Source organism: Heliangelus exortis, chromosome 7 (genome assembly GCF_036169615.1).
Source record: "Heliangelus exortis chromosome 7, bHelExo1.hap1, whole genome shotgun sequence".
NCBI lineage: Eukaryota > Metazoa > Chordata > Aves > Apodiformes > Trochilidae > Heliangelus > Heliangelus exortis.
In genome coordinates, this window is record NC_092428.1 from 10,195,749 (window position 1) to 10,218,065 (window position 22,317).

Consider the following 22,317-nt stretch of genomic DNA (forward strand, 5'->3'; position numbering starts at 1 on the left):
AAGGCTTGTAAAGAGGCAGTGATGTCCTTGGGGTCATGTGGGCACCTGCAGAGGCTTCTCAGAAAGCTCTGGCACTTTTTGCTGTGCATTAAAAAGTCATGTCAGAAAAGGCAAACTCTCCTGGTCTCCATTCCTGAGCTTTCCTTGATCTTTTACATACAAGAAATTGAATACACCAAAGATGAGGTTTGAAATAGTAAACTCACTTGGATCTCATTTGCACTGTGTGTTTTTTCTAAGCAACTGTAGGAATGAACTTGCAAAGACTGCATCCAACTGGGACCCTTTAAACTCACACGTGGCATCAGATACCACGTTTGGTACCTGCTTACAAATGCTCGTTTAAACCCAGCCATGAATTTGGGTTTGATTGTTGTGAACGACTATGACCGTATCTATATAATCCAAACTGTAGCTGTGCCAGATGTTTCATCTGAGATGTGGCCTATTCTTTATGCAAAGAGTGAAGCATTTGTATGATCAGGCAGAGCAAAGCACTGTGTAGCTCTTCTAAAGATCTGTGGAAGCTACAAGCAAATCAGGTCATTAGAGATTTATACCTGAGCTCTCTTCTAGATCGTTAGTGTGGGTTATATTTAATAGTACCTCAATGCTGCAGTGAGGATCTCTATTGTGCCAGACTCCATTCAAACATGGAGAATAGCAGACCTTTGTAATACAATAACTTAAAAACAAAACCTGTTTGTGGCAATTGAGGAGAAGAGAATAACAGACATCCTTAGTACATATTCTAACGCTTATTGTGGGCATCGCTTTGGGCTCTGAATCATTAGAAGGCTTTATACAAGTATTTGTTTATGAATAAATATAAACAAAGTATATTATATGAAAGGAGAAAACAGGACAGTAATTTTTATTTCCAACTGTGTACAGCATTTTTGGCTTCAAGTAAAACGTGTGATTGCTAACAGGCTGACTAGCACAGGGGCAAAAATAAATGATACTTGAGAAATACACAAAGACCTGAAGCAGATATTTAAAGATGGCTTTTTTAGCTTGTGTTAAGTGGATGGGAGTATAATATAGTTTTGGCACCCTTTGTGAATATTTTTCTTCACTGATTTTTTCAATGATATTGTTTCAAATATAATTGCCTTAAATCCCTACTTGCAAGCATTGACAAGCACACATTTTGCTGTGAGGTCACGAGTGATTCTCTTCTTTGTCCACTTCCCATTGCAGTTCCAAGTTCCTCATATGACAGCACAGCCACTGGCTTCTGGACTTTACCCTGTGTTTGAAAACTGCACTTCATTTTCCTGTTTTTAGCAGTTATGGACTGTCCCATGTTAGCCTCTGGGGCTTGATTGTGCTCTGTATGATCAGCTGCAGTTCTTGGGCTTTGAGAGCCATGCAGATAGATTAGGATAAGGCTTCTTATACTTTTAAAATCAGCAGTCTCCAAAACCTTTTTAAAGAGTCCGCTGATTCTCTTGTGCAGTGTTGTTACAGGTATATTATTTACTGCCTAGTAGAAATTCAGCTAAACTTGCAATGTGTTGAGGTTTTTGTTTATTTTGTCATTCCTATTTTCTCCTACTTTGTTCACCTTTAAGTTTGGCAATGTGTATACATTTTCCTGAAATAATTTTCTGGTGGTCTTGAAATCCATCCTCTGAAGTCTTGGTGGAGGCAACTGACAAATACTTCTCAAAGGTTCACCTGTGGTGATAATCAGGGTTGGCTCTGAGGTGCCTTGGGTCAGGGAGCTCTGGGCTTTGCAAAACCAAGCTTTGAGCATCACCTGGCTCAGCAGCTTCATGGACTGAGACTCATGTACACCTGGCATGAGATGGCTTCCATGAGTTGTGCTTCTGAGTAGCTCTGCAGCCCTTGTCTGTACTTAACAGGTAACATTTCTTGGAAAGTCTGTGATTCTTCTCTGTGGGAATGGTGCATATTCAACATCTGTCATATTAGCTGACATGGAAGCTATTTGAATAGAAGCTATTTGAGGTTTATCTCCAAGCAAACAGGATAGCCATCTCAGTTTGATTATTTTGTATGTCTTTGATTCATCCTGGGACTAGGTGTCTGCTGGTGATAGCAAAAACATGTTGAGCAAAATGGTGTCTTGGGCCCCTCAGCCTAGTCATGAAGTCACTGATGCAGAGAGGCTAAAGGGCTGTTGGTCCTATGCTGATGATGAGACACCCACAGCATTAGCAAAGCTATTACAAAATGCACGACTTAGTTACTCATTGAGGGTCCAGTGAGTGTTCTTTGGTCTCCTGCAGTGTTCTGAAACACTCAGTGTATCTTTTGAGCCCATATTATGGCCTGGATGCAGACAATATTTTTATTTAAGAGGATAGAAGAGGGGGGAAGCTTGCCCTGACCCTCAGTGAATTATCTGTGCTCTGAAAATGAAGTCTCTATGTCCTGCCTGATTACAGCCTTCGTCTAAGGCTTGGCTAGTAAGAACAAGAAGGGAATTTCGTCATCAAATCTGCTCTGATTTTGCAGTGAATATTCCCCATTCATACACAGGTGAAAATTGTGTTCCTTCAAGTATAGCTACTTGGAGTGGAGAATGCAACTGAAAATACAGTTCAGGCCAGGGAATGGGATGAGCAGCAGGATCCCCACTGAAGGTCAGAGATCTGCAGCCATTGCCACCCGTAAAGTGTGACTTGCACATCTATGTGACAACATCTGTGGAGAAAAATGGTATTGTGCTAAGTTGTACTGCTGGGAAAAATTCTCTGAAATAAATGACACTAGGCATGGGGCCAAATTCTGATGGTGCTTGTGCATTTGAAAGAACCCCCCCCACTTTTATGGGGTAAAACCAAAGCAGTATTTCCTAGTCCAGCTGTGCAGGTTTATAGCATGTGATGTACTCTGATTCCCTTTTTGTCTGTTTTCTCTCCCTCTCTCTCCCTTCAGATGGCCAGTTGCCCAGGCACCAGGCAGCCCCGGTGCCCACCCAGCCCGCCGGCTGCAGCCGCCCCCCGCCGCTGAGGCAGAGGAGGGAGGGACCGCCCCAGCCTGCGCCATGGCCCAGCCTGGCAGCCCTCCCGATGGGGGATGGGGATGGATGATCGTTGCTGGCTGCTTCCTTGTCACTATCTGTACTAGGGCTGTGACGAGGTAAAGGGGCTGCTTGGCTTTCTGAATGGTCTGTGGCGTTATTCCCCCATTTTTGCCCTTATTCCCCTCTGCCCCCCGCCCTTTTTTTTTTTTTTTTTTTTTTTTTTTTTTTTTTTTTTTTTCTCTTCTCTTCTCTTACTTAGGAAGAGGATTTAGGATCTCCCCTGGTGTCCCCCAGCTGCACTGGTTATTCTGGCTAGCTACATAGCTACAAACCTCTTTCTCACTACATTTTGAAAGGCTTCCTGATAGCTCCAGGAGTGTGGGGATGGCTGAGCTATCATGAGCCCTCCTTGCTTCCTCTGACCTCTGCTCTATCTATTAATAAGCTCCCATTGACTTGTTCATAATCAAAGGCTTGGACAGGCAGCATTATTTCAGGTTTGGGTGGTTTGGTAGAGGAGGGAGAAAGCATATATGGTCTCTTTGGTACCCTTGTATCCCTCTGAACCCACAACTGTGCTCATTTTTACTAGTTACAGTAGGTTTGCTTGGCTCCAGAGTCAAGCAAATTGGAGAAACATATAATTACCCCTCTTCACCTGTTCCAAGCATTTCACGTACTATACTCACTGAGAAGGTCTGTGCCTTTATGAGGAGGCCCCCCACTAGATCCTGCTGGTATCCAAAATATGAAGAAAGTAGTTTCTCAAAATTATGCAGAACAGAACTAACAGGGATAGGCTGTTGCCTTGTGTAAACATAATTTGTACATCTGGCATGAGATGGCTTCCACGGCTGCTGCTGGGTGACTGATGGCAACTGGAGGCAGAGGAGCCTGGTGTGTGTGAACATGGAAATTTAAGTTATATTAAGCTGAGAAACAAGCACCCTGGTATGTGAGGAACACTGAGATAGTATTTTGTGTACAGTTAGTAAAAATATAACTAGTGTTTCTCACCTAAATTTTATATTTCTTTTAAAATAAAACTGCTAGGTTGAAGAACCTACAGTCTAGAGTCTTGGAGTCAGCAGCATAAAAGGGGCATGGTAATGTTGATAAATTGTTAGTTCATGTATGCAAATGTACCAATTTCATTTTAACAGCAGAGATTTCCTAGAGGATTTAATTCCTTTTTCACATGTGAAATGTTACATCTAAGAAATCATCTAATGACTGGCACATATCTAGAGTATCTACAAGAATTAAGCACGTGTGAGAAAAAAGCTGAACAAAGTGGTCGTTCACTGATTTGCAGAAGGAAAAGAGGGAAAAGGGACCTCTTCCTGATTCAGAAACCACAAAGAAACTATGCAGCCTTTTAATCTGTTTCTCTGCAGAGACAGGTAGAACAGTAACACTTTGATAAGCAGAGCAGAGAAACCTTTCCTAGAAGCATTTTAATAAACTGATGGAAGGCCCATGGGCTCCTGCTGTGTTTTCTCTGTTTTTGTTGGGGAGTTACTTTTCACTTCCTTTGCACTTGTGCATCCACGAACACATAGCTATCGGTGGGGCTTGTTCTACAGGTACTGTGCTGGCCCTGCCCTGCCTGTTTGTGCAGATGTGAATGCCACCATTAGCAAGTGACCAGGTCAATGAAGAACTGGGGACCTGGGGCTTTGTGTGCCAGGGAATCAGCATCATGATGCAGCTTACAAATTGCTGGTGATAATTACAACTTCAACTTCATTTCAGTTAAAAATACTATGAGCTGGCAACAGCTGGTGTTGTCCCAGGCAGGTGTTTGGTTTTTTTTTTATATCCTGGTCCTCTCAAACAAGGACAGCTATAAAAATCTAGCAGCAGATATCACAGTGAGAAACATGATAGTGTAATGTTCATAATCTTTCTGAAATAGCTATCTGTCTAAATTAGGTTCTACATCAGCCTAATTGTCTAATCCCACTGTTGGGATAATATTGGACACTGATTTGTGGTTCAGTTGTTGCCAGTGCAAATGAAAGTTTCTTCACCCTAGCCTAGGTGCCTTCCAGTACAGTTGAAATTATTCAGCCTGCACACATTGTTTCATGCCTTGTCCCTCATGCATTAAACGAGCCCTTTATTTCCAATATCCCTTAGAAACTGTTTGGAAAATTCTCCATCTTAATGGGATTTAGGCAAACCACAGATTTGATTTTCCTGGGAGATGGGATTTTAAGGAGAGAACCTTAAAGTGGGTACTCTTTATACCTGAAGAGCGAGACTAATGCTTTCTGTGAGGCAAATATTCCATGCTAAGCAGACTGGTGTTGATGTTTTTCTTCCTAGGTGCATCTCCATTTTTTTTGTGGAGTTCCAGGCATACTTTGGGCAGGATTATGCCAGAACAGCTTGGATCCACTCCATTGTTGACTGTGCAACTATGCTTTGTGGTGTGTATTACCCTTTTAAGATTTAAGTGGCTCCTTTCTCTTCAGCTCCATCTGTTTTTTAGCATGTTGACAAGTTGGTGGAATCAGCTGGGAAAGATGGATACTGTGGGTTCTCTGGGGTATGATATATCCAAGCTGCTTCTTGCAGCATAGCTGTGCAGGAAGGGAGTGTCTTTGTACTATGGAAAAGAAGCAGAATTTTTTTTGGTCAAATGATCCAAGGCTTCAGACAGGTATTTTTGTTCAGGTTTAGTGGGGAAAAGCTGTGTTTGAGACCTACTAACTGAGCACTTGTTTCTTTTGCCTTGTTGTTGAAACAATATTTGAGACAGCACAGGATGTACATCTTGCCTTCAGATCAGGTCACAGTCATCCTTCTTTTAGCAAACTTAGTTATTTACATGTAGTTTTTTCCCCTTCAAAGAAAATTCAGTGTTAATAAAAATGACACACATCAGTGGAGCAGTTGTACAAAATTTTTCAAGGGTTTACTTTAAAACTGTAGAGATGTATGCCTAATCCTGTGAAAGAGGGTTGATCCATAAGAATTGCTACAAAGGCACTTGGACACAGCTGGACACACCTGTGTCAGCCAGGTTATATATTGGGGAAAAAGATAAATTGACTGGGGAAAAAGATAAGCTTGCCCTGGCATTGCAGGTGGAGGAGAGCAAGAGAGCTGGTGATGACCCACAGTGGTAGAGACAGGATGATCTGAGAGCCATCAATGCTGGAAAAGTGCAGGAGAGGGGTGGAAGCCCTAGAGATGGTCCAAGAGACGTGAGAGCTCTTCTGTTTTGGTCTGAATTAAAGCCCACAAGGCCAGGGAGGAGGGAACACCTGAAGTTACTGAAGGCTGAAGTACAAATTCTAGGTGGGGGAAAGTCTCAGTGTTGGAAGCATGGAGTAATGGACAGTGGGGGCTGTTGCTGTGGCCCCTCTTGACCCCAAAAACTGCAGAGTATCTGTGTCCTGTAATGACTTTGATCTACTAAACTGACAACTGAGCTACTCTAAAATTCAGTTTTATCCTGACTTTCAGGAAAATTATTTTTAGAAGTTTTTTGCTGCATCACAGCATTGTAGTGGGGGAATTCTGGGAGACTACTCTGTCTAGCTGTGATCACTATTTTCTCCTGTTTGCCTACTGCTTCCTTCTTCTTGATGACCATGGCAATGAATTGTGTGTAAGGATCTGCCATTAACTACCAGCTTTATTTGTTTCTTTGAAGCCCCACTTGGGAGTTTAATCAGTAATCATGTATCCTGCCAAGTTGGTATCATGCTCGGAGGGCTGCTTGCATCTGCTGGACTAATTTTGAGTTCATTCGCCACCAGCCTGGAACATCTCTACTTAACATTAGGAGTTCTTACAGGTAGGAGGCATTCAGCCAAAAAGCAACATGGAATGTTAAAAATTACAATCCTTCCTTTTAAGATGTTGTGTTGCCACTGCACTGGTCAGTAGAGATACTCAGACCCGTTCCCTTTGTTGTAAAAGAGAGCCTTTGGCTGCTCTTGAGGGCTTCAGCACTCAGTGAGACTCATACAGCATAAATGCAGCACCTTGCAAAAGCATCTCTAGAAGAAATAAAGTTCTAAAGAACTGCTGTTTCTAGTGATACACAAAGATTTTTTATTTTTTTTTTTTCCTGTGTCCTGGGAGGAGTTTGTTGTAATAGGAGTTCTTGACTGCCCCAAAATATTTGCATATTTAAAAAAGTTTAAATAAAACATAAGAGTAAGTGGGCAGAGAAGCATTGGTACCTCAAGTGTTCTCCTTATATTTGTCTGTGTTGTATTCTATCTGAAAAGCAAACAAGCTGCTGGTGGGCAGTGTTGCTGTAGCAGCTCTTCTATTTTCATTCAGGTATAATGGTAAAAAATATCTTTGCTCTGTCCTGTCTCCCAGTGTTTGTTGTGCACAGAGAAACTTGGGAGGTGCCTGTGGTCACACTGGCATTCCTTCCTCATTAATACTGACCTGGTAGCCAGGGTGATATAAGCCCTTGTACTTGGTCCCCTGCTGTTTAGTAACAAGTTGGTGGATTTACTGCAGTTCACATGCTGCCAACAGCTTATTTGTTTAAAAAAAAGAAAAAAATCCTTATTGTAGTGCATGTCGCTCCTGTATTACAATGTTAATCTTTGACAAATGTGTTCATAAGAAATAAAAAGGCTCCTTGTAACTCAATAGACTGTGCCACATACCATGCTAAATGCCACTGAGGCTTCCTTAGCGAGAACTGCTGTGAATACTGAGGTGGAAAAGCAGTTTCACTCTGCACATGGAGATGTACAGGAACAATTCTATAAGCAGTGAACTTCTAGTCTGTGAGGACTGATTAATGGAGAGGTGAACTGTTGGTAAAGACTGGAGGTAGTGCCCCAACACAGAGAGGGGATGGATGCATAACTGTTGAAGGTCTAAATCTGTAAAAGGTGCAGGACTTGAAACTGTCAAGAGTGGGGTGACAATGAGTAGCAGAGTTTCTTCTGAGATATGAAAATATTTTCATCCCCAAACTGAATTTCCACTCTTCATGGAAGCCTTATTAGCTATGTTTGGGAACTGTTTCCCTCTGCCAAATCACTTAAAAATGGATGGTATGTACACCCGTAGAGTATGACTTTCACAGTTCTCAAGTGATGATTTCTATGGCTCAGGGCTGCTCCTTTGGCTCTGCTGCCTACACAGATCTGACCCCAGATGCCCGGCCAGTTCCTCCCTCACCCTCACGCAGGGTGTTCAACCACCACCTGGGATCCCCCTAATCCACGGATCCCCTCCTGGCAGCCTTTGAGGAGGACATGGCAAGCTGATTAATGTGCCAAGTGATGACCTCCTCCACTGACAAGCTGTGGCAGCAGCAACGGGGACCATTTTACCCTCAATACAGGACATGCTCCAACACCCTACTCTGGAACTAGTTTCTGTGGCTGATTTGGGAATATGTCTTTTAATGTTACGGCAAGCATTTGGTGATTAAAATCTGCTCTCTGGCTCTGCAGCAGAGACCACAATCTTTTTGCCAGTCCAAGAGATGGATCTTACTTTTTTGCTAAATTGGTCATGCCTTTGTTTTGCAAGTCTTTTGCCCATTCTTTACTTGTAGACAGTTATTTAAAATGGCCAGGACTCCAAGAAGAAGAGTTTGTTTAGCTGACTAAAAAAGGTTTATTGTAGAATATTAGTAATAGAGACAAACTCTTTGTACTGTGTTTTGGAGACCTGAAAATAAATGTTCAGACGAAACACAAAGAGGAGCCTCATCAGGACAGTATGCCCAGTGCCAGCATCTGTGCAGACCCTGGGGCAAGATCTTATCTTGCATCTAGGAGAGGCTGACACATGTGTGATTGCCTCGTTGTTATTGATTATCTTGTTATCAAGTGAACCCATCACTTCTGTTTGGCTCTTGTTATAGAGGATTAATGATGATCCATTGAGTTTGTCAAGTCAGTGACCCTGATAATGGGAGAAAGGATTCATTTTGATTTCTTTTCACACCGTGACTAGGTTGTTTGATACAGAATTAGAAGAAACTTCCTATTAATTTCTGCTAATGAAAATAGGTTATGTGGTTTAAGTTAATGTGTTCTATATGTTGTGCTTAGTATTAAACCATCTGCGCTGTGCTTTCTGTTCTAGGACTTGGGTTTGCACTCTGTTATTCTCCAGCCATTGCGATGGTGGGCAAGTATTTCAACAAAAGAAAAGCGCTGGCATACGGAATAGCAATGTCAGGAAGTGGAATCGGTACCTTCATTCTGGCCCCTGTGGTCCAGCTTTTAATTGAGCAGTTTTCCTGGCGTGGAGCTTTACTCATCCTGGGAGGTTTTGTTTTAAACCTTTGTGTCTGTGGTGCCTTGATGCGGCCTATTGCTCTTAAGGAGGACCATAAAACTGCTCCTGAGGTTCTTGAACAGGATTACATCCCCGAAGCACAGGAACGAGACTTAAAGCGAGTGTCCCTCTGTTCACCTTTAATCAAGGCATGGTCTCACAAAAGTCTGTGCTACTGTTCATGGAAGGAGTATGACTTTTTACTGATGCCAGGCTTCATGGTGCTGGCAGTGTCAGTTTTATTTATGGCATATGGCTGTAGCCCTCTTTTTGTCTACCTAGTGCCTTACGCTTTGAGCGTTGGAGTGAGTCATCACCAGGCTGCCTTCCTCATGTCCATTCTTGGTGTGATAGACATCATTGGTAATGTCACCTTTGGATGGCTAACAGACACAAGGTAATGGCTCATGGCTAAGAAAGTGTAAGCTTTAGGTGATAGGAGGTTGGATGCACATGAGGCATAATATACATAGAAGTTAACACTATGGATGTTTTCTGTAGCATGTGTAACTTTAGGAAAAAAACCAAACAACCAACACATAGTCTAACTTTCAGAAATGCTTACTCCTCAATGGTTTTGTCTCTTCTGAATATGTTTGGTTTTATTGGTTTAATTTCTTCCTTTTTCTTGAAGAAGCAACGTGTTTATGCAAAGCTCTTGCATTTGCCAGTTCAAATGTAACCCCCTACCTGAAGTACATTACCTGTGATCCTCTGTTCCTATTTTCTAGAGTATCTCACTCTTTCCTCTGCCTTTTCATCTTTTTTGTGCTGCTGGGAGGCACAGAAGTTATTGAACAGGGTCAAAGGTCTGGACCAACACTCAGGGGGAGTTATATAAATTTTTACACAATTTCCAGTACGTAAGAACTTGCCACACTTTGCTAACTCACTTCACTCCAAACATCTCTTTGCAATATCTTTTGCAAATTATCTTTGTAACATCAGCAGAAACTGTCTAAATTAAGAAGGATTTTTATTCTAAAGGACACATTCTTTGTGCTTATTTAGTTTGTGGTAAAAATCAGTTACTGGTCTTCTGGGGCAGGAAGAAAGGAAATTGCCATATCACTTAGCTCATGCTGACTCCAGAGTTTAAGGGCTGATGCAAAGGACGACAGCTAAGATGGGTATCCTGTAATATTGTTTCCATAGTATTGGGACCACCTGACTGATCTGTGATGTAAAACCTGGAAGAATATTTCTTTGAACATTGAAACTTCAGAGGGCTGCAAAATCCTGGCAGCAGAGGAGCTCCCCTCTCTAGAAGCAGCCCCAAGAACACCACAGACAGAATGGGCTGCTGCTTACCAGACATTGCTGCTGCTGAGGGTGGGCAGCTTTCCCTACCTTCTCAGGACTGAGCTTTACATCTTGAAGACTTTATTAGAAAATGGTCTTGAATGTGAGCTATATGAAAGAGAGAGACTGAAGTGCTGCTTACCAGGGCATAGAATCTGAGATACTCTGTCCAGTGGTAATCTTATTCTTTTCTGCAGGTGTCTGAAGAAGCATCGGCACTTTTGCTACCTTTTTGCTGTGGGAATGGATGGCCTCTGTTGTCTTTTCCTGCCAGTTCTCCAAAACTTCCCCTCTCTTGTGCCTTTCTCATTTATGTTTGGCTACTTTGATGGAGCATATGTAACACTGATCCCTGTTGTGACAGCAGACGTAGTGGGAACTTCTTCCTTATCATCAGCGCTGGGTGTTGTGTATTTTTTGCATGCCGTACCATATCTAGTGAGCCCACCAGTTGCAGGTGAGTTCACAAATGACCTTCCTATAATCTTATCACTACTTTATATTAACCTATTGGAGTGATCTAAAAGGAGAGGAGGGACAGCAAATGTAGATTAAATGTGGATGTAACCCCTGAGCACAGAAGTAACACACCTAGAACTTCCCAAGACTTTAGATCCCACTTAAATTCATCTTGGTGTGATGATTTCTGCATATACAGTAAGTTGAACTTTAAAAAAAAACCTCATTAGTTTGAAATAGGTCTTCTAAGGGCTTTTACATCACTGCCTCATGGAGTTCAGAAATCATGGAAGTAAAAGGAAAAAAATTTTCCCTGTGAAGTTACATGTTTTGAAAATGTATGTTTCATTCCAAGTGAGTTTCATTCCAAGGTTAATGTGGAGGACTAGATCTTTTAATCTCCAAACTGCTTTGAACAGGTGGGTGAGTCAGCTTCACTACTGTTTGGTCACAATGTCATCACTGCAATATCTAACCATCATTTTCCATGTCTGTTTCATTCCAGTGAAGTAAGGATGAGAGCTGTATTCCTATTATCCTTTAGAAAGAACTTGACACAGTTTCAAACATTGTGAAAAGTCAAAGGTCTTTTCAAACGGCTGTGTATATATGTGTCTCCCATATTTTGTCTGCTCTTCACATCAATTCCAAATTAATCTCTGCTTTTGAAGCTTTTCATTTAATTTTCCAAAGAAAAAAATACTTCGGAATAGAATTTTTTTAAAGTGCTGTGTGAGTTTAGGGCATAGCTCACTGGGTTTTGCTCTCTGAGGATCTCTCATAATTTAATCCAGACATAATTTAATCCCAGAGCTCTCTAAGTGTGTCTAGAGACTGACAGTTAATTCTATTCACTTTGAAAGATGTTTATTTAGTATTGTGGTGCTGACTGATGTGCCTTTTCTCATGGGTTTGACTTTCAAACAAAAGCCCATAAAAATCTTATCTGCTTTCTGAGGAAAAATCCCTCCCTGTCCCAGAATGAAAAAAAAATAGTGATGGTGGTGTAAAATGGTATTGTTTGATTGTATTTATATGCAATAACCCCAGTTCATTATAGGATTTGTAAATTATGGGAATTCTGGTGGATCTTGAAAAACTCAAGATTTTTTTTTTTTTTCCCCTGCAGGTTGGCTTGTGGACACAACTGGCAGCTATACTGCATCATTCCTCCTGTGTGGATTTTCTATGATATTTAGTTCAACATTATTGTGCTTTGCAAGACTAGCAAAGAAAATCAAAAGAATGCATTTGAGGTCACTTACCACTGATACGGGCATGAAACAGCACATCTGGACAAACGGAGCAATAGCTTATTCTGTCGCAGCAGAATTAGACCAAAAGGACATAGAATTTTTGGCTGTGGATGCAAACAGCTACAGCAGCAGATAACAAGTGCTGTCAAGGTTCAGTACAGCACAGCCATGACTGAGACAGAGGCGACTCTATAGTGTTAGCTCTGTTGAAGATATTACTCCTGTGAACCAAGTCATCTCTCAATTAAATTTTTCTGTTGTATTTTAGTTGGCTAATATCTACATACAGCAACAATAATACCAAGCTAATAATGTAACAGAAGAAAGCTAGACCGAAAAAAGCTTGTAGGTACAAATGTTCACGGATTTATTTGAAATGTAATATGTCAGCTCCACAGGTAATCTAAAATATTTGGTTACAATAAAATAATAAGAATAAGAATTAAAAAAACCTATAAAGTAATTAGTCACCAAAACTTGAACAATAAATTTTAAGTTATTTCAAAAATTAATTAAAAAATGTTTTTTTCATGTCCTGGTCTATTATGTTTCAATGGACTAATCACACATGCAATCAAAGCCCTCCACATTTATCAGCCTATATTAAAGTATTTGCTAGTAACTGTTTTAAATGCTGAATAAATTTTTAAAGAAGAATCTGACATACTGAAAAATGTGACTTCTACTGAAATTATCTCTGGAACAGCTATAATTTTTACAGTGTGCCTGAATTTTTTACATGCATTGCAATTTCATTTCAAATGTGGTTTTAGACCCATTTTCTCAATTCCCTACAGCAAAATTTTGAGGTGGTTGCTGCTGTTTTTCCTGGGTGTCTTGAAAGTTTGAATCTCTAAACATTGTTGCCATTCCAGATATGATCCTAAAGCTGATCCTTGGCTGGGAGGGTGGAAGAGATACTGCTATCTGAAGTGAAGTAAATTTGTGCCAGGAGACTTGGTACACTGACAGACAAACCTGCTTTAGCTGCATTAGTTGGAAGAAGCCTGAAGGTAGCCCAGGGGACCAGAGGAGAAGCTCGTGTGTCAAAATACAGGGCCTCTTCCTCGTGTAAAATCAGCAACTGTTGAAGAAATTTAGAGTCTGTGCAAGCAGATGACTGAGAGACCGCCCTCCTGCTTCATATGCTGTTAGTAAAGAGGATGTTCACTTCTTCTGTTGTTGCTTCTGTGTATTGCAGTGGCAAGTCTGTTTTCTTTTGAATACAGGAGCTGTATCTGCAGATGGCACAAATTACTCTGTGCCAACTGAAGAGCTGATCAGGTCACCTGTCCTGGATGGCTAGAACAGAAAAGCCATGATTTGCCAATGGTTTCCTGCTACTTTTGTGAAGAATATAACATGGCTGCTTTACAGAAGCTCTGTGTGAATGTTGCTCATGGCATATATTACTGATATGATGGGATGTTTCTGCTTTTCCAGAGTGCAACTGTTGTCAGCAACAGAGGAACTTCATGTTCTGCAACGCAAATAATTTCTCTGTTTTGATGCTGTATAAAGCTACATTCTGTTCTTGAGCAAACTGGTCAAGCAAACAAGTCACCTGAACTACTGTGTAGTGAATGTTTTTGTATAGCCACAACAATTCCTTCTTTGCTTTCTCAGGTACTACAAATTTATGTGAGAAGGAAGAGCTTGTTTAAATCAAGCTGCAGCAGTACTTCGCAGTCAGCCCCAAGACTAAGCTGAGTTCACCTCCATAAATAAAACCTTCTTTTACGTGAGTATTCCAGTACTGTTCTCAGTAATTTAGATGGTGCTTTCGGTTCATGAATGAACAGTTCCTGAAGTGTTACCTTCATTCCTTTTTTGTTTGTTTGTTGTTTTGGTTTTTTTTCCCCTGCGCCGCAAGCGTAGGCTTCTGTGATGTATTCACACTCGGGCACGAACGAGAGGTGTTCAGCTTTGTGGTTCTGTTTTTTCCCTCTGCCCTTGGGCACTGTCGAATGCGCCTTTCCTCCTGATCGCCTCCCTCTGTGGCCGGGCCAGGCGATGCAGCAGCACCCCCCTGTGGGAACCAGCACCTCTCCTCCTTTACGACACATGATACGTAAGGACTGGATGGCAGGGCTTGCACAGAGCATCCCCGAGTAGTGCTGGGGGCCAGCGTCATCTCCCATAGCCCGAAGAAGGTAAGGTACATAAATGGCTTTTTTGCATCAATACGTCCCACAGTCAACTTCTTTCCTGTGAAGAAGATTGAGCCACTCCAAGTCTTCATGAAAATTCAACCTCATTTTCTTCTGTAAATACTTCATATTACTTTATTTATTAATATTTTATTATTCTAAAAATTACTTCACTTCTCCTTATCACTGCAAGTTGTTTCTTTTTGGTTCGTTTGTTTTTTTGTTTGCTTGTTTGTTTTCCCAGGAAAGGGGCAGGAAAGGCTTCAGAGGGAAGGTGTAGAAAGAGTAGGGATGTACTACCATGGCTCCAGAAATCTGCACCACTTCTTTCTCAAACTCTTTCCTGCTGCCCTCCATGTCCCCAGGAGGGTTTGGATGGAAACAGTGCTGACAATAAAGCCTTAAGACTGAGAAGGGCAGGGATGTTGCCTAACATACCCTTTTGCCCAGTCTCAAGTTCCTGTCTTCAACTGTATTGCTGTTCCTACCAGCTTTCAGGGGTGTTGTGTCAGTCCTGCTTCCAGTTCTCCTCCTTCCCCACTCTTTCTGCCTTTCTAAGAGAAAAGCTGGCAGGTGACTGGAAAACAAGGATGGATTTTGCCTCAGAAGTCACAGAGAGTTACGGGTTGGAAGGGACCTCAAGAGATCATCAAGTCCAACCTCCCTGCCAGAGCAGGACCACCTCCTGTAGGTCACACAGGAACACATCCAGGTGGGTTTTGAACGTCTCCAGAGAAGCAGACTCCACAACCTCACTGGACGCCTTTTCCAGTGTTTTGTCACATTCACAGTAAAAAAGCTGTTTCTTGTCTTTACATGGAACCTCCTATGCTCCAACTTCCATCCATTACCCCTTGACCTACCATTGGTCATCAGTTCTTTCTTAGGAAGTCAGCAGAGCAATACCAGAAGCAACAGCTGATGAATGCAGTGCTCATTAATAATGCACAGCAATAATGTATATTTTGTAAGCATTCCAGCAAACTAGCCAAGCAGTGGTTATTTTTCTTAAACACAACCATTAATACCAATGCTAGCACTGAAGCCTAAGATAGCTTAACTACTATTTAGTATTTACAAGCACTCTCTCTGTTAGAGAATGAACAAAGAAAGAGACCATCATCACCTACAGTTTCTATATTGTCAACAGAAATTGATGTTATCAGGTGTTCTACCTGGTTATAACTACAACCTTTAATAGACAGATAAATTTAAGAGCCTGTAGAAGTGACCTTGGTTTTGGCATGTTTTTTTGTCTGTGTTAAGGATTTTGGGGAGCTTTAGGGCTTTAGTTTGAGATGGAAAGTTTTAGCTCACATAATTCATTCAGATACTCTTCACTGTCAGGACACAATGCAATAGCTTTCTCGTAGCACTTAATTGCTTCTTGTTTTTCACCATTTAGTTTATGAACGAGTCCAAGTGTACCAAAATCTGTTGCATTTCCTGAACCTCTCTGAATTCGCTGACCCAACAATTTCATCAGAGAATCCCTGGACTTTTCTCTTCCAATAGACTCTTCCTTAATTTTCAGTGCTTTTAAATAATACTTAATGGCTTCAGATTCAGATTTCATATGACAAAGCTGAAATCTGCCATAATTGTAGTAAAAAAATTGCTTGTCATCATCAAACAAAGTATTTATCTGAAATGCTTTCTGAAATGCCTCTTCTGCTTTTTCATACCTCCTTTCTTTTGCATACATATTTGCTAGATCAATAAAGGCAGGAAAAAATTTACTGTTTTTCTCAGTTGCTGTTTTAAAATGAAAAATAGAAAGTTGGATGAGATTTTGCACTTCCTCTCGAGATAGATATCTTTTTTCCTGTTGAAACATCATTACTTTGTAGCACTGTCCTATCTGATGATGCAGAAAGGCAGATTCTGGTGTCACTTCTAGGCTCTTTTTCAAAATCTTCACTGCCTTGCCCACTTCACCTTTCTTTCTGTAAAATTTAGCAGCGTATCGCAGTAAATAAGGAAGATGAGGGGTTTTCTGCATTGCTTCTTCAATGTATTTCTCCCCTTCATTAGCTCTCCCTAAGGCCTGAAATTGTAATGCAAGCAATGCCATAAGGCTTGTATCTGTTGGATTCAGTTCCACTGCACGCTTCAGGGATTTGAGGGTTGAGCTTCCGTCTTCACCTGCGCTAGGAGAAAGGTTTTCCAAACGATACGTTGCTATTGCGTAGCCAGCATTAAATTCTGGGTTGTTGGGTTCATTCTTCAGAGCATTTTCAAAGCAATTCTTTGCTCTCTCAAAGTATTTTCTCCCAAACTTTAATAATGCCCATCCTTGCTCAGCATAGATCTCTGGAAGATGAGTCTTCCATTCGGCACTACTTGAAAGCTTTTTGCAGGTGTTTTCCACTTTGCTTACATAAGTTTGGGCTTCTTCATACCTCTCCATGTGGTAATAGATCCAGGCATAGTTCCCCCAGGTAACAAGACTTTTCTGGTCGATTTCATCTGGATTATTTTTTTTAGCTGCTTCTTCAGCTTTTTGGAGATTTCTCAGGGCTTCCACATTTGAATTCTTTAGGTGGCATATATAAGATAGCAGATTGTAATTTAAAACGTTGTTGCTTGTGAAAAACTCTGTCTGATCATCCAGTTTTTCCTCTAGGTTATCTAGATCCACATCCTGCTCCAGCAAATTCCATGTAAAATGACATTCTAGCTGCAGCAGGGACCTCTTCAATGGATCCTTGGAAACTGCACTAGAAGAAATTAGATAAAAACTTATTTACACTCCATTTGCCTTTTTTGCTACTCCTGTTTTTTTAACAGGTATGATGTACTTCAAAAGCAGAAAATAGTGGTGCCCCTAGCCAATGATACTTCAAATAAGCCAAAGTTGTGGAAAGCCATTGGTCTAAAGAGCTGGATAATTATTTTAGTAATTTTCTTTGATGGTGCATGAGAGCACCTCTTAACAGTAACAGACCTAGTGGTCTGGATGTCAAAGAGGAGAGCTACTCCCTAGAGTAAAGCTGGCATATCTCAGGAACCTATTTCCTCTGCTGAGAAAAATTGCTGAATCCTGTCCAAAAGAGATAATTAAAAAAAACTTCACCCAAAATACAGAGCAAGTGATGCAGTATCTTTCCCATGTCTGTACATTTTATGGTTGGATTATTAATTCAATTTTTAATTTACTGCATTTGTAAATACCTGTTGTTAGATCATAGCACCATTTTTGTCACAATTACAGTGATGTATCCAGCAGCTGGCTCCTGCATCCCACCAGTCTTCCCAGTAGCTGGCACTTGGCCATACAGCCTCCTGAGGATGCAACCCAACGCCACTTGCTGGTACAGACCACTCAGGCACTCACTCACACTGTGGGTCCCCAGAAACTGAAACTGGCACTGAACATCCCATAGCTGTTCAGGGAACCTTGCTCTGTCCAGGCTGACTCATCCCTCCAGGAAGACAGACAGACAGACAGACAGAGACATGCATACACACACACTGACCAGGCCTTGTTTACATTCACATCGTCCTTAATACTCCTTTTATTGCTCTTTAGTTTTCAACATTTATTCCTTCTGAGATCCCTTTGTTTCCCTTTCATCTGTGTCCCCTCCCCCCAAGACATTCCATAATAAGTCTCGAGCAATCCCCAAATCCTTTGGCCTGCATTCCAAAGCACGTTCAGTATCCATGGATAGCTCAGACTGTCAGGCTCTCCTACAAGCCCCTGGTGCTGGGTGTCCATAAAGCCTATGGGGCAGCCCTGACAAGGCCAGGTGGGGGTTTGTGTCCCTGATATGGAGCACGGTGGTGCTCCCATGCTCTTGTCCTCTGTGCTCTTCCATATGTGTGGGGATAGGTTGATGGCTCTCTGGAAGGGCCTGAGAGCAGCCAGGGCAGGGTGTTATTTGGATTCCCTCTCTTGCTGACGCCCACTTGTGCCCCTATGTGGGTGTGCAGAACAGCTTTAATCACAGAATCTATGAAGGTCAGACCTTTATGAGGCAGAGGAGATGATACTTTAGTCCATTACCATGCTTTTCCTTAAAGACAAAATTATACATGACTTTATAACTGCTGCTTCTCAGTCAAATCCTTGTTTGACAGGAAGATTTCACTGCTCTCCCTCCTGCCTAACAGTGTTTGTGGTGCTTCTCAGCTGCACAATCATGTAAAAGAGGAGATGGCTTTTGGGGAAAAAAAAAAAAAATTAGTGGAAAGACTGGAAAAATTATGAGGAGGCAAATCAAAGAGTTGGAAAGCAATTCTCACAAGTCCTGGAGCAGAGGGAAGGACACTGAGGAGAGCAACACTGAATACACATTTCTACCCAAACCATCTGACACAGAGATACTGGAGGAAGGTCAGACAGAAAACAGTATTTATAAATGCTGTTAATACACAGACTTTTCTTAGAAACTTCTTTGCCTTTCTCAAATAATCTGCTTTGTCTAACTGATGTTTTTGATTGCCCTTAAAAACAGTTCCCAATTAGAGATACGTGAGGTAAGTGCAGTTCTTTGGGGTGAAGGGAAGTTGAAATTAAGTTCATGTTATTATCACTCTTGTTAGAAACCTTTGGGTACAACTGAATATGACAGAACAAGTACTGGCTTCCAGATCAGCAGTAAGAGCTTGAAGCATTTAAGTGGTCCTATTCAATTAGAAATGAAATGTCTGTTGTTATTTATTGCCTCAGCCAAAGACCATGGCAATGTCTATTGCTAAGAACAGCAGTGGAGAGTAATTAATATAAATATATTTGTGGGAAATTAATATTCATGAATGTCACAAAAAGAGGTGACATGTATTAGCTACATATTAGTTTAGCTTAGTTGAACACATAACTGGTAAATATAATTTCCAAAGTTGTTATAAACTGTATATGTGTGTGTTCATGTGCATGCACCTCTGAGCATGTGTGATAGTCTTCAGAAAATGTTATGCCCCTTTATGCTTCAAGTTGCAGCCCAGAATGGGCACTGCCCTGTTTGCTGGTCCTCACAGCAGGAATGATCAGAAAATTCTCAAATGCCTTAGTGCCAGTCACCTATTCAGATGAGCATCTGTTATGGGTGCAGCTCAGATTTCATCCCTGAACTGTATGCACACAGTTTTTCTTACTGTCAGTTCTGTTTACAGAGATTAAACCTTGTCAGAGAAGCAATAAGACTATAATATTCAGTACCATCCTTATTTTCATTCCTCCAGTAAATACTCTATACAATATTTGCTGTTGTTAGGATCCCCAAAGTCCCTCACTGCTTAAATTTATGTAAATAATAAGCATTATTTCCTCTGGCATAGCAAAAAAGCCTCTTTCAGAGACTGGGTTAATTGCTTACCTCATGGTTTTCCTTATTCTGTTAGTCTTCTCAAGGTAGCTTCACAGTCAGAGGAGTAGCTTCACAGTCAGAGGAGTGCTGTTCACTGTTGCTATGCTGTCTCTTTTATGTGCTCCATCCCTCACGTGATTAGTGTGTAATTCAGAGGAAAGCAGAAAGTGAAACTTCAGCTTTCTCAAAAGAAACTAGAACGGCTGCCCGTAGAAGAATACAAACTAAGAGTGTGTAAGCTGCTTCTATTTTTTTTTTTTTTTCCAACCTGCTCCCATGCCATGCATTATATTATGTTGAGGAGAATGGGCAACAGCTCCTACTAGCTTGAGGTGTTTACTTTGTTCAAATCCAGAGGTATCTACAATAAGGAGAATATTTCAGGCTAGTATAGGCTGACCTGCTTATCATGCATAGGTCTGGGAAGGGTCATTTTCCCCTCATCCCTCTGTTGATGCATCTTTGCACAATTTTGCACAATGCTTTAGTCTCTTGTTTTATTGATACAGTGTAATACCCAGTACATTTGCACAATGACTAATCTTTCCTGTTTGCACTCACAAATGCCCCATCCTGTGAACCCACATAGCAAAGTCTCTGCTATTGTACCATACCAGTATTACTCCGTGCTAAGTCATGGTCTTGGAGCCCTAAATATCCCACCCCACATAGAATGACTACTTGCTCCAGATCTCTACATAAACCAGCAGTTGTAACAAAGTATTTATGAACATTGTCTCCAGGTAGTGATAAAGTGAACAGAACAGAATTGCTCTCTATTACTTCTATTACTTCCCCCCATCACCCAACACCCCCCACCCTCTACTCCTTACTGGGGAAGGTAAAAGGAAGAGAAGCTTCAAGGTTGGAAGTTGAAATTAGAACTGGTTTCCTAGAATGCGAAAGAGATTGCAAAATGCGGATACTCATGATTAATATGCAAATGTATATAAAATCCAGTGTCAGTAATCACAGATGTATGTGTCAAAAAGTCCCTGGTGACAGAGCTGACTGAGGAAGAGTCCAGGGTTTTTCCCAGCAACTGATGGAGTCAGATTCTGCAGAATACATGGAAAGCTGAAGACAATGAGTATGAGGTCTGTTCAAGAGGTCCAGCAGATGAGCAAAGGAAGAAGGGAGATGGGAAGGAAGAAGAGCCAGACTTTTCTGCCCTTCTGGTTTTTTTTAAGGCATGGCAGGAAGCAGGAAGGAGTACTGACCCCTCTCTCTTCTCCCTCGCCCTGAATCCCTTCAGGTCCTAAATGACACACTCTTTCTAGGTCCTCATATTAATGCTATAAAATTAGATTGTGTGCCCACAAAACATAAAAGAGATATAGAACTCACTGATATTTGATTAAAAAGAATAAATGAATGAAGACCTAGTTTGATATAATTTATTTTAGGAGTAACTAAGAGATCAAAGAAATAATATCTAACATATATAAATGGCACTATATATAATAAATTTGCACGTAACCTGAAGATGCAGACCAGCGAAGAAAAAGAAATGTGTAAAAGCGTGTTAGCAAACATAAAAGCTACACATAGTGGGGTGGAGGGGAGAGGAAGAAGAAACTCCAACCGTTATCATTATGTTTCTTCCAAGAAAGGACACTGGTGTCTCCTTATGGCCCATGTTACCCTCTCCAGCAATCTGCAGCTATTGATCTGAATGCCTAGAGAAACATTCTCTAGGGGAAGAAATAAAAAACAAGAAGCGTGTGTGTAACAATTTTAACCATAAGATTACAATGTATTGGGACTTTTTCTGTAAGTACTTTCACTGTATTATTATTTTTCTTTTTGTAATAAACGGATCTACACTAATGAAGATTCTTGAATTAGACTAAGAATTTCACTAACAAAAATTTATTGTCTTTACCTATCTAGATGAGGATTCCTTCCTTTTTATCCAGAAACAAGATTTTTAAAGTAACATCAGAGAACCTCTCTCCATTCTTGAATCCATTCAATTGAAAAAGGTAAAAGCATCCTGTTAAGAAATACATTTAGTTACTGTCCTAAGACTATACAGGCTTTTTGTCTCTGCTTCTGTCCCAGCTGTCTTTTCCTTGACGCATTGCTTGGTACCTAGCTTGGTATGTAAGGGAAAATACAGGAATTTTCCTTCTGGAATGAAAAAATTTGCCTTAGTATCCATTTTTTCTACAAATTTAGTTGTAGCTGTATGGTTTGTTTTGATAAAAGACCTATTGAATAAAATAAATGTTGATAGGTGCTTAAAATAGAATGAATCAAAGTAAGAGAGCAGTTATGCAATGCTTTCCCGCAGCTATTTTTGTAACTTGTTTGTCACAGCACAGGAAAACTTCTACAGCCCTGATGCTTTCATTCTGAGGAAAGCTGCAGCTGGGCTGACTTCCATCAGGGAGAGCTGCATTGCATAGCAGCAAATGTAAAACTAAGGAAACCTGTCCAGAAATGGGCTGGAAAAAAACAAGTGCATTTGTATTTAATACAAGGACTTTGTTCTGTACCTATACAAGCATAGGGAATGCCTTAAGAAATATTTACATATTTTCAAGAGAAAAATT

At 40.9% G+C, this 22,317-nt stretch overlaps 2 protein-coding genes across 9 annotated transcripts in view; one reads left to right on the top strand and one right to left on the bottom strand.

Moving 5' to 3' along the window:
- The window catches only part of SLC16A12 (solute carrier family 16 member 12), a 25,938-nt gene extending 13,110 nt beyond the window's left edge, over positions 1–12,828 (top strand). For 5 of the 8 annotated variants that reach the window (XM_071748746.1, XM_071748747.1, XM_071748748.1 and 2 more), the window contains 6 exons: positions 2,911–3,114; positions 5,330–5,433; positions 6,666–6,809; positions 9,086–9,677; positions 10,780–11,039; positions 12,171–12,828. In XM_071748746.1, coding sequence (XP_071604847.1) covers positions 3,020–3,114; positions 5,330–5,433; positions 6,666–6,809; positions 9,086–9,677; positions 10,780–11,039; positions 12,171–12,433 — 1,458 coding nt within the window. In that variant the 5' untranslated portion in view covers positions 2,911–3,019 and the 3' untranslated portion in view covers positions 12,434–12,828. Of the gene's footprint in view, positions 1–2,399; positions 2,692–2,910; positions 3,115–5,329; positions 5,434–6,122; positions 6,275–6,660; positions 6,810–9,085; positions 9,678–10,779; positions 11,040–12,170 lie in introns of those variants that run through there. The other 3 variants (XM_071748752.1, XM_071748754.1, XM_071748753.1) reach the window with 3 other exon arrangements.
- On the bottom strand, positions 12,641–19,829 carry LOC139798305 (interferon-induced protein with tetratricopeptide repeats 5-like). Its single transcript, XM_071748755.1, has 2 exons — positions 19,769–19,829; positions 12,641–17,167 (listed from the first exon to the last, which is right to left on the bottom strand). Exons 1-2 carry the CDS (start codon positions 19,771–19,773, stop codon positions 15,736–15,738), a joined length of 1,437 nt encoding a protein of 478 aa, XP_071604856.1. The 5' UTR covers positions 19,774–19,829; the 3' UTR covers positions 12,641–15,735.
- Between the last annotated feature and the right edge of the window lie 2,488 nt (positions 19,830–22,317).